This window comes from Astatotilapia calliptera, chromosome 8, assembly GCF_900246225.1.
Source record: "Astatotilapia calliptera chromosome 8, fAstCal1.2, whole genome shotgun sequence".
NCBI lineage: Eukaryota > Metazoa > Chordata > Actinopteri > Cichliformes > Cichlidae > Astatotilapia > Astatotilapia calliptera.
In genome coordinates, this window is record NC_039309.1 from 23197166 (window position 1) to 23209386 (window position 12221).

The 12221-nt window shown below is 43.1% G+C and overlaps 1 protein-coding gene across 13 annotated transcripts in view; it reads right to left on the bottom strand.

Moving 5' to 3' along the window:
• Positions 1-12221, bottom strand: part of rbfox3a (RNA binding fox-1 homolog 3a) — a 589353-nt gene that overhangs the window by 171768 nt on the left and 405364 nt on the right. The window contains exon 1 of one of the 13 annotated variants that reach the window (XM_026177486.1): positions 8887-9737. The exons of 10 other annotated variants lie outside the window; for them this stretch is intronic. In XM_026177486.1, coding sequence (XP_026033271.1) covers positions 8887-9012 — 126 coding nt within the window. In that variant the 5' untranslated portion in view covers positions 9013-9737. Of the gene's footprint in view, positions 1-8886; positions 9741-12221 lie in introns of those variants that run through there. 2 more of the 13 variants (XM_026177477.1, XM_026177481.1) reach the window with 2 other exon arrangements.

Consider the following 12221-nt stretch of genomic DNA (forward strand, 5'->3'; position numbering starts at 1 on the left):
CACCACGAAAACTAAAGAACTTATCTTGGACTTCAGGAAGGGCAGAGCAGACCCGGCCCCACTTTACATACACGGGAGCTGTGTGGAGAGGGTACACTCCATGAGGTTTCTGGGCGTGCAGATCTCTGATGACCTCTCCTGGACTGCAAATACTACGGCGGTGGTTAAAAAGGCCCAGCAGCGTCTCCACTTTCTGAGAGTGCTCAGGAGGAACAACCTGGAGGAGAGGCTGCTGGTGACATTTTACAGAGCCACCATAGAGAGCATCCTAACGTACGGCATAACAACATGGTATGCAGGGTGCTCAGCTGCAGACAGGAAAGTACTGCAGAGGGTCATCAACACAGCCCAGAAGATCACTGGCTGCTCTCTGCCCAGCCTGGAGGTCACTGCAAACTCTCGGTACCTCAGCAGAGCTGGCAATATCATCAAGGACCACTCTCACCCCAGCAACCAACTGTTTGAACTATTACCGTCAGGCCGACGGTACAGGCCACATAAAACCAGGACAAACAGATTCAGGGATAGCTTCTTTCCCAGAGCTATCACCGTAGTAAATAAGCACAAAAACAATTGAACCTATTCCATACCGTCACTGTCATTATATTATGCTGCTATTCATACTGTCATCATATTATGCTGCTATTCATACTTTCATTATATCCGTGCTGCTATCCTGTATATATCCAGAAACGCATATACTATTATATATTGTACATATATTTATTAGTTTCAGATGTAGCCATTCTTGTATTTTGCTTGTTTACATTATTGTATTTTGCACAACTCTGTTGCTTGTGAAGCTCGCACACAAGAATTTCACTCACATGTGCTGTACCAATGTACCTGCACATGTGATGTGACAATAAAAGTGATTTGATTTGATTTGATTTGATATTGTTTGAGTACTTACGATTGTTTTTTTGTACTTTTTATATTTTACATTTATATTTATTACTGAAACTTGCACCAAGGGAGTGGCACTCCAATTTCGTTGTACTCTGTACAATGACAATAAAGGCTATTCTATTCTATTCTATTCTATTCTATTCTATTCTGGCAGAAATGATGGCGGCTGTATTCTTTGGTTTCCCTACACATCACACCCTGCCTGTTTATACGAGGCTCTTCAATTAAGTCTGCACCCAAAGATTCAATAAGAGGTAAGCAGTGGTATTATTCAAGTTTTGCTAAAGAAAGATGGACAAGAGACACTAATCTTAATCAGCCGAGCTCAGGTTCATGTCCAGGTGAGCAATTTCACACGCTATAAAATGTCGATTGAATGATAGGTCTCATCACCATGCATTCAGCTATTAACTTCAAGTTCTATGATAAATCAATAGGAAACTTAAATACGTTTTCCAACAAATTATGATTGTGATTAGGGCTGCGTTGTCTATGTATCACTTTTACATAAGTAGATTTAACACTAGGAAGGCCCAGAGCCCAGCCATTTGGCTTTTCTACCTTTAAAACCCGGAGAGCAGCCAAATGGCTGGTAGGCTTTTAGCTAAGCTTTAGCTTCAGGCAAGTGGAAGCTAAATTGGCTAGTCATTCATATGTAAATTGGGTTGTTACCTGGGAATTCTGGAGGGAGGGGAGTGGGGGTGTGTGGATGAGGGGGGGGGGGAGCTGCTAAAAGCGGTGAGCTTCCTTTTGTTTCATCTTGATGCATTCTCAATCATCCAGGGAAACAAATCTCCAAAAGTCACCAACTTGGAGTGTTTCAGTTTGCCATCTTAGGGAGAAATCAACACACATGGGTGTATGTCCTTTGTTGCTGAGATTTATTGATAAAAACAGTACAAAAAATCAACCATTTGTACACATTTTTACAAATAATTATAAAAAGTGAGTGAGTACATTTCAACATTTTCAGCAATCACTCACAATCCTGGCACTGCCATGGTATCTGTAGTCTGCATTTACCACATGTGTATCTGTTGCAGTGAACACATCGCACAGTGGCATGATTGTTCTTGCAATTGTGTTTGACCTGACACATGGCTCTTTTTCCAGGGCTCGGTGTGGAGGGTTGTGTCAAAGGCAACTGTTCTTTTCTTGCCTTCTTCGCAGCTACATGAGAGTGAGCTAACTCCCTTGCAAGCTCCACCAGGAAGTCCACCCGTCTTTCCTTCGTCCCGGAGCATGCTTGATACAGCACATGTGCATTCAGTGCTGCCATGTCAATCATGTTATAAAACACGGCAACTGGCCAGCGCCGTGTTCCTCTGCGGACAGTGTACTCCCGAACCATCTGGTCCATCACATCCACGCCACACTTTGTTTTGTTGTAAAGGGTGACAGTGTTTGGCTTCCTTTTGGTAGTGTTATCAGTCTGAACCACGCCGTGCATGCTGCTAAGAATATAGACTGTCTTCTTCCGTTTGGCCGCATACGCCGTCAGCGTGGCAGCAGAGGTTGAAAACACCTAAGAAATAAGATAAATTGTTATTTCCATAGCACTTTTACACACAATGAAACACATAAACATAGAACCAGAAAAGACCTGCAACATACCTGAGTGGTGAATTCATTGCGATCTGTCTGTCTAGTGGATTGAGGAATTTCCCTGCGAATCTTGTTGACTGTGCCGAGGATGGTGGTTTTCCGTCTAAGAAGTTTTTGCGCAAGTGAAAGCGATGTGAAAAAATTGTCCGTGGTAACATTTCTGCCCTTGTCTAGGAATGGTTCCATCAGCCTCATTACTACATTTTCAGAAAGTCTCTCCCCAGTGGGACGACTGGGGTCCTTGCCAAGATATGGGAAGACATTGCAAATGTACTTGGATTTTAGGTCGCAAGCCACCCAAAACTTGATCCCAAACTTGTCCGGCTTACTTGCAATATACTGCAGGAAACTGCACCGAGTCTTTGATGGGAAAAGCTGTTCATCAACGGTGATATGTAGACCAGGGTTGTAGCACGTGATGCAGTTGGTGACAAATGATCCCCACAAACTGGAAATTGCAGCGAACTTATCAGTCTTTGCTCGATCACTGCGGGTGGACTTGTCATCAAAGCGTAGGTGTTGCATGATTTCTTTGAAGCGGTTTCGTGCCATAGTTCCAATTATCTGTGGGTTTCCCAGGTTTGCTGACCAGCAGTCATTTAGAGATGGAACCCTGGTAACCCCCCGCAAGATGACAATTGCAATAAATGCCATTAGTTCAGGGAGGTCCATGAACCAATGAACATGCTCCGTTTGCTGTGCATGTTGAACAGTCCATTCTTGAATGCTACGAAGCATGTCAAGAGTGATGAAACACAGGAAGCTCCGAAGGCGACTCGTGATATTTCTCCTGGCCTTAGCCGTTGGCTCTCCATCTGCAGCGTACGCTTCTATTGGGGTGAAAGGGAGACAGGTCCCCACCTGTTCTTCACGCCACACTGTGCCATCTTTCGCTGTCTCAGTCCCCAAACAAGCTCTCTTTTTAGGTGCAGAAGCAGTCTCCTCATCTGCAGTGTGAACAAATTCAAATTGTGAGCAATGGGAAGGTCCAGTATCTCCTCCTCTGTATCAGAATAATGTCTGAAATATCTTACTTACAAACTACATCCACTTACTTATTTGAAATGAAATAGGAAATAACATGAAATGCAACTAACCGGAAGACTGATCAGACAGCTCTGAGTCCGAATCCGGCTGAACTTGTAGGTCTTCTCCATCCGAGTCACAAGGGTCGACTTCCCTCAGGATCATTTCCAAGGCCTGCTGAGTGGTGAGTCTTCTCTGCATTTTCTTTCCTTGGAGAGGAGGTCCGTACACCACAGAATTCTTCAGGGCAATGAAGGATTAGGCTAAGTGTAGTGAGATTGTATCATATATATAGGGCTTGGCTTCCTGATCAATGCTCCACTACCAAAAGGAAGCCAAGCCCTGCCACCCTTTACAACAAAACAAGGTGTGATCACATTGATGCCACAATGGACGACTGATCAATGCTCCACTACCAAAAGGAAGCCAAGCCCTGCCACCCTTTACAACAAAACAAGGTGTGATCACATTGATGCCACAATGGACGACTGATCAATGCTCCACTACCAAAAGGAAGCCAAGCCCTGCCACCCTTTACAACAAAACAAGGTGTGATCACATTGATGCCACAATGGACGACTGATCAATGCTCCACTACCAAAAGGAAGCCAAGCCCTGCCACCCTTTACAACAAAACAAGGTGTGATCACAGGGCTTGGCTTCCTTTTGGTAGTGGACAATTGATCAGGAAGCCAAGCCAAGGTAAATGCAGACTACAGATACCATGGCAGTGCCAGGATTGTGAGTGATTGCTGAAAATGTTGAAATGTACTCACTCACTTTTTATAATTATTTGTAAAAATGTGTACAAATGGTTGATTTTTTGTACTGTTTTTATCAATAAATCTCAGCAACAAAGGACATACACCCATGTGTGTTGATTTCTCCCTAAGATGGCAAACTGAAACACTCCAAGTTGGTGACTTTTGGAGATTTGTTTCCCTGGATGATTGAGAATGCATCAAGATGAAACAAAAGGAAGCTCACCGCTTTTAGCAGCTCCCCCACCCCCTCATCCACACACCCCCCCTCCCCTCCCTCCAGAATTCCCAGGTAACAACCCAATTTACATATGAATGACTAGCCAATTTAGCTTCCACTTGCCTGAAGCTAAAGCTTAGCTAAAAGCCTACCAGCCATTTGGCTGCTCTCCGGGTTTTAAAGGTAGAAAGGTAGAAGCCTGGGCCTTCCTAGTGTTAAAGGATAACTATTGCCAAAACGCAACCTTGGCTGTTTTTTTTTTTTTTTTTTTTTTTACTGTATCGATTTTGATGCGCTCAAATTTATGCCCCGGCCCCCTAGTATTCCCATTCACTGGCTATTGACCACAAAACAAAATCACGGTCAATCTCAAAAACGGCTCGTTTGTCGTAATTATGCTTTTAGATATATGTTTGTCTTGTTTACAGTAAAAAAAAAAAAAAACAAAAAAAAAAAACAGCCCATGTTGCGTTTTGGCAATAGTTATCCTTTAAGAACTGTATATTTTACACTTAAGTAATAATTTATCATTAGATCTGTTTTTGGCAGCACGTTTTGTTCATTTCTGTGCATTTTGCTCAAGCACTGATCAAACTTTGTCCATTTTTTTTTGCTGCAGAGGGGATCCTGCCAGTCCAAAGTGAACTCCTGATTGACATTGAAGTACTCCTGCAGAGCTTGTATCTTCGACACCATGCGCATTAGAAACTCCACTGAGTTCTTTCCTTCACCAAGGCAGGACCCAGTGACTCATTACTGTTGATAGGTCAGGGGCAGGTAATATTTTGTTTCATGTTTATTCATTCCTCCATGGATTACCAGCCATATATATGGACACATGCTGTATTCTCAAGATCTATGCTGTTTTGTAGGAATAGAGAAAATGATATGTTTAGTCTGTTTTCAAATGGTATGTCAAATTTTCTCATTGTTTCAGTAATATTCTCTACCTTGGTTGTATATGAGCATCTTTAGATTTTTCTATATTTAGCGGTTGCAAATGTAAAATGTACGGTAAACCATTTATGTTCCTCATATTGTACTGTATTTTTAGCGGTAAAATACCGGCAGCTGTGGTTGCCAGGAATTTACCGTAAAATGTATCTGGTCAAAATAAAATGCTGTAATTTGTTATACAATTTCACTGTGTTTTTTACTGTCAAAGGTTTTAATAAGGTTTAACATATTTCTGTTATTTTTACAGTTATTTACAATAATAGGGTCTATCCTATTACTGTTAAGTTAACAACAAATTACTGTAAATATTATTATATTATAACTTTTTCTTTACTGCAAATATCCGTAAAAAGCTATGGAAAGTTGCATTTTTTACATTAAATTGCTGTATAATTGACAAATATATTTGTTTTTTTTTCTATCATGATTTTGGTAAAATAATACGTTGTCTACCTTAAAAATTAGGGTTACAAAACCAATATACCGTATTGTCTTTTACAGATTCCACATTTTTTACACGGTATGTTCCTGGCAACCACAGCTGCCGGTATTTTACCGTAAATTTGACAGTTTTTTTTTTACAGTGTATTTGCCTTTTTCTAAATATTGTCTCCATTTTTATTTTATTTTTTTTATTTTCAGCTCTTTGTTCCTGCCTTTCTCTTTTCTCTGAGCTGAACTGAACATGTCTGTGTTTTGTAGCATCAGCAACAACGCGATGGTTCAAACAAACTACATTTAAAAGGAGTGTGGTGGTGGTGCTCTGTGCGTGTGTGTGTTTGTGTGCTTGTGCATGCCGAGAAACTCATGAAGGCAGTAAAACTGCTGTGGTACAGGATGCTGATGGTTCTGTGTACTGAGACCTTTGAAGCTCAGATAGAAAGAGTTTCCTCCAGCAGTAACAACCACTTCACTTTATTCTTACACATCAAGCACAGAGAACAAGAGGACACACAAACGAGGGTTTCCAAAGCCACAGACTGTTTGGGATCGTGCTGTAAATACATTCACTCATCTTCTTAACACCTCAGCAGCTGTCTCAGCTGTCCTGAGGCAGGCCAGCCTGAACAGGTGATCAACAAACTCAGCCTCCCAGCCTGGGCCGTCTGCGTGTTTAAGCATGTATATTGTGTTTGAGATGTCATCAGGTGCTTCAAACACACTCACATGGAGACTGTAGGTTATATAATAAACAGCCATTAATTAATTTTATGTGGAAAGACAATTGGCCGTGGATCACAGTGAGATCATGGCCCTGAGATAACAGACATGCACAAAACTCAGAATGTGTGTAATTATTAAATCAGTTGTTGTTGCTTAAGCAGAGATAAATCACACGTGTTTGCATAACACTGTTTTTGCTCCACAGTAAAGCTCATGTAGTACTCTCAGCTGTACTATCCACACAATGTTTCACTATTACCGTTGTAAAGACAAGCAGAGAGTGAAAGGAACATGAACGGTTTATTTCTCCACACTCCTCAGTGTAATTCCAACGGTAGGTGCAATAGACAGGAAGTGTTTAAGTATCCGTGTGGTTTGGTAAAGATTCATACCTCCTCAGTCCAACCCTTCCACCCTGGGGAGTGCAAAGGAGCTTGCACAAGCAAATTTAGCACATGCTATTGACTTAAGAGGACTGCATTTTCCAAGGCAATGCCTCAGAAAAAAGGGAGAGAGAGACAAAGGAGGATTGAAGAGGAGCAAGGGAAAGGAAATCCAATATATAATGATGGAAGAGAGAAATATATGGGGGGTATGCTTAGCTGCAGTCACCGCTGTCTGTTCATATGGATAAACAGAGGACGGGCAGACGGATGGATCCTACAGAGGGTTTCAACACAGCACACAGAGGCTTGACCACTGCCAGCTGTTCAGATACTGAGTTACACGTTTCTTTCTCTCAGTTTCTAAGGCAATCATCAGAACACGTCCAATGTACCTGATCCACATCAGCACACACCGAGCATCAGTTTGCATGTGTGCTCGGGTATGTCCAACACACACTGGATAAAATACTTTGGCCCACAGAACATCAAAACAGATGAAGTACTGATACTGATACTGTAATGCTGTATTTTTTGCTTTTTTAAATATTGCTGTGTTACAATGACGAGCTGCTCACTGCGTACGTGTCTATTTCCTGGCAGGAATTGGTACAAAGCTTTGCATAAACAGCAGTTGTGGAATCTGCTGCACTCGGTGAAGGATGTGGAGGTTTGTACTGTGACAAAAAGTTTGAACCTGATGACATAAAGACGTGAAAACTAAAAAGTCTGTTGAGCAGAAGATTCACATGCCAAAGAAAACACCAGGAGGGTTGAAGCTCATCGCTGCACTTCAGCAACAATAGTTTCACTTTTTATGACCAACATTTGTGTTTTCCACAGATGAAAAAAGTCTGCGCAGGAAAAACAGCAAAATGATGCGACAAGATCTGCCCATGTGTACCAGAGGCAATGAACACACACACAGACACACACACACACACACCATTAGCTTCTAACAGACTGCTTCCCCGAGGAGTCGTGGCGTTTGTGTAGCCACATGAAACAAAGTGTGTGTGTTTGTCAATCCCAGCTGCTGCGTTCTCTCTGTGCATGCGTGTGTCTGCATGTTTGTGTGTGCGGACAGCAGCCAGGTGGTCTGGGCTGCCCTGTAAAGGTGATGTGTGCTGACTATTTGGAGTCAGGACGTGGCAGGTTAGCTCACTGCAGCATGCTCGTATTTTATGTGGCAGCTCTCTCCAGTCTTATCATATTTTATACGGCCGCAATAACAGACTGTCTAGAGAAAAAGGGACCGCCTGCCACCGCACATGGTGCCAGCAGTAAAACCAGGCAGGCGCATGCTCGCGCAGAGCCATGCAATGTGCTGGCACGTAACACGGCAGCTGACCGATCTGCTGAGTACTTTTACAGTAAACAAACAGAGTGAGGTGCAGAGTAATAACTGAAGCAAAACAGCACGATTAACAGAAACACAGCCATCGGAGGGACAGGCATGGAGCCACGTCAAGGAGTGAGCCAGCACTTACTCACTGCTGCTCTCAAATTCAGGTCTGAGCTGACATCTGTCTCTGTGCTGCTGCCCGCTGAACACACACGGGCGCACACACGGGCGCACACACGGGCGCGCACATAGGCACACAGCTTAGCTAACAGTTTTGAGTCCATGTTCATGAGTGCTTGCATACCAGAGCAGAAGACATGGAAGTAGTGAAGTGTGCACGGATCATTAAAGTTTTTCCAAAGTGCCAACCTGTGAACATGTTTGTATCAATAAGACACACAGAGCTGGGTCACAGTGCCACTGAAGTAATAATAGAAACAACAGATGCAGAATAATAAAGAAGAAGAGGAGGAGAATGAAGAGAAGCTTGTTTGCTGGTGTTGTGTAATGTCTTACCTGGGGCAGATAGAGAAAAGCAGGCGGGCACTGCAGAGAGTGGGCCAACATCCCCGACCCGGACAGCAGTACACAGCCAGAGTTCGCCATAGAGCACAGCATGTGGAGGCGGGACAGCTTACTCATGGAGAGTCACTCACACTTCTGTTTACTTCACTCTCACTATCCTCGCTCTCTGCCTTCACTTCCTGTCCCCTCCCTTCTTGCTTCTTTACTTCTTTCAGTGGCAGCGATGAGCAGTCAGAGTTAATACAGCTGATGCACACACACCACTGAGGATGCCAGCACACACTCTCAGCAGCTGAAGCTCAAGAAAATCCCGTGTGTGTGTGTAGGAACGTGAAGCCTCTGCTTCTCTTCTTCTCTGTTTACTTTGAGAACGAGGTGCAGAAACCAAGGCACACGAGCAGCTACAGAGGGAGGGAGAGAGGAGGGATGCAGGAGGGAGAGAGAAAGGAGAGTAGAGAAGGAGGTGGCGGCAAGGCAGGACTAAAAAGATCTGGGAGGTCCTTAAGGAAAGGAAGGGAGTGATTGGAGGAAAAAAAGAGGGACTAGGAGGGACGGATTGGATGGAAGAGGAGCGGCTGGAAAAGAACAAGGAAGGAGAGGATGGGGAGGAGGAGAGAGGAGGCTCTGGAGTATCCTGACATCAAACGCGCGAGGATAAGAGACTGTGCATCTCTCTGTGTGTGCACACTCATACACACATAACAACAGAAGCTGGTCCACGTCATTAACACTTACTATAGACAGCTCTGCCATGACCAGCTCTGCGTTAACGCAGATCTGCTCTCCTCACACACAGACACACACACACTCACACACACTCACACACCTCTACCATCAGTATCTCATTGAACAACACAGTATCTCAGCAGTAAGACCACTCAATGTAGCACTGCGCCTCCTGCATGCATGAACAGTGGATCTGCATGTTCTGCCCACACGCTGGCAGAACAAACCGTACTGTGAGTGGTGCTAACACCAAAGTACAAACAGAGCTGTTAGGACTGATGAGGCTGTGAAGCTGCTGAACAGTGTCTCCAACAGGTTTAGTTCAGAGGCCTCCTGCTGCCTCCTTCACCACACAGCCTCAGCACCTCCGTACCAGCTGAGCTGAACAACTACTGGCCAGCGGTCCTCAAACATACCAGAGAGTCCACCTAACAGCATTGATGAAACATCTCCTTCTGAGACTGCGTACAGACTGAATCTGACAGAGGACGATGCAGTCGTCTGTATATTACAGACATGGCTGCCCAGTGAGGATCAGCGTCTTTACTTACTGAAGTCTGGCTGTTTCTACTGAGAGTCTTCAGGAAATGTCACTGCTGACGGATTACTGCCTGACAAACATGCTGCAGTGGTCTGTCTGTCACGGTCAGAGGTGGCAAAGTACAGAGTTTCTTTAGTACAAGTACAAATACTTTTGTTAAAAAATACTCCTGTAAAAGTTAAAGTACTGAAGAGGTATCGTGGCTTTGCCTCCACACCTAAACAGGAAAATGAGTCCAGTCAGGGCAGCCGAGAACATACAGGAGGCCTCCTCAACAAAGTTCTACTCAAACAATCACTTAAGAAAATAACTCTGCAAACTGACCAAAGGAGAGCCAGCTCGACTTATAAAGTAAGGGAATGAACCATCGTATACTTTAAAGGGGAAAACCATAGAGACAACAGCTCAGTGTAATAAAGGATGAACTGCATTCCCTCCTGTGTGGTCACAGCAGCTCCACCCTCAGCCTCCTCTTACTCAAACCAGAGCAGCAGCCAGGTAACTAAAAACCAGCACAGCAATTACTACCACACATACCACAACAAACAATACAACACAGGTCTATGCAGTCATTTACACTATGGCCCAATGAAGGACTTGAGTTACTTCCTGGTCACTGAAGCTTAGATAGAAAGGTAAACATGAATACTACCAGAGTGTTTCAGCTGTTGGGAAAATAATCATAAGTCAAAGATGATTGTACTGCATGTAATCTTTAAGTCTGCACTTGATGAAAGTGAGCATCCTTCCCTTTAAATCGAAGCTCTCTTCTTGCTCTCCTGTCTTTCTCATCTTTCTCTGAGTGAAGTTAGCTCTGCAACACACTGTGAGACAAACTGCACACAAACAGTTTGTGTGACTGTTGATGGTTGTTGAGCTGATAGAAACGCTGCATTTGAAATTAAAAATCTAACTCCCTTCATGCTCGTTTCTCACAGGTTAGATGCAAACTTACATCCTGGCCCACTTTAACCCCTCAGTATAAAAGCTATAAATGATACTGTTAAAGTAAGGAGCCTGTTTTGAAACTGTAAGAAGCTTAAAACACGACAATGATACTTAAGCACAATAACTGTTGCACTTATAAATAGTTTCTGCTCTACAGGAGCAACAAAGCACTTTATACAAATGTTTCTCACATTCATTCCAGCATTCATATGTTTTATTGAAGGGTCTACCTTAAATCATAAAGCGCCTTTAACGCTGTATAAATGAAGTTGAATGCTCCAATGGATGCATTGTAGAGCAACTTAGCATCTCTCTAAGGATAACAATGTGGGATCAAACCACCAGCGTTCTGATCAGTAGATGAGCTGCTCTATCCGCTGAGCTACAGCCACCGCTGTGCTGCGGGCTTTCAGTACAGGTCTGGGTCACCCACAGCTCTACAAGGCTGATCTGTCCTGATCTGGCATTATTTAGTATTAACACTATTATGTGTATTAGAAAGTAGATTTTTAGTCTCACTATTATTATTTTATGTATTACTATTAGTACTAGTGTTGTTAGTATAATGTTCATATGCAGCATGCTGTTATTAGTATTTCATCGTGGTTTAAACTGCTGTAACAAACTATGGGCTGAGAAAACATTGTCTTGTACCCACATATATCTAACAGTTTAATGGGTTGGATGAAAAGAAGACATCAGTGTACGGTGGAATAATCCTTCAGTTACAGATGAAAACAAGCATGTCGTTAACACCCGTATACGAGTCATAGAGCTGACTGCATGTAATTTATAGCTCAGCTGTGAGGAGGATATTTGGTTTAAACGCAGTCTTTCCCTGAAAAAAAAGCGCTAATGGATGAATAATGAGCAACACTAAAATATGTATATGCCCCACTCTGTTCCCTCTCTATCTTCCTAATTTATGGGCCCTCAGAGAGGGACAGCAAACAGCAGTTTCTTCATATTTTGCTGCTATATTTATTTTTCATCCACTACAAAACTCACCAAATAACAAAGTTATTAAGTTAAATAAAAAAAGTGAAGGTAAGTCATAATTTTAGATCTAATCCGCTCGGAGGAATGGCAGAGAGAAAAAACAGGAGTGATG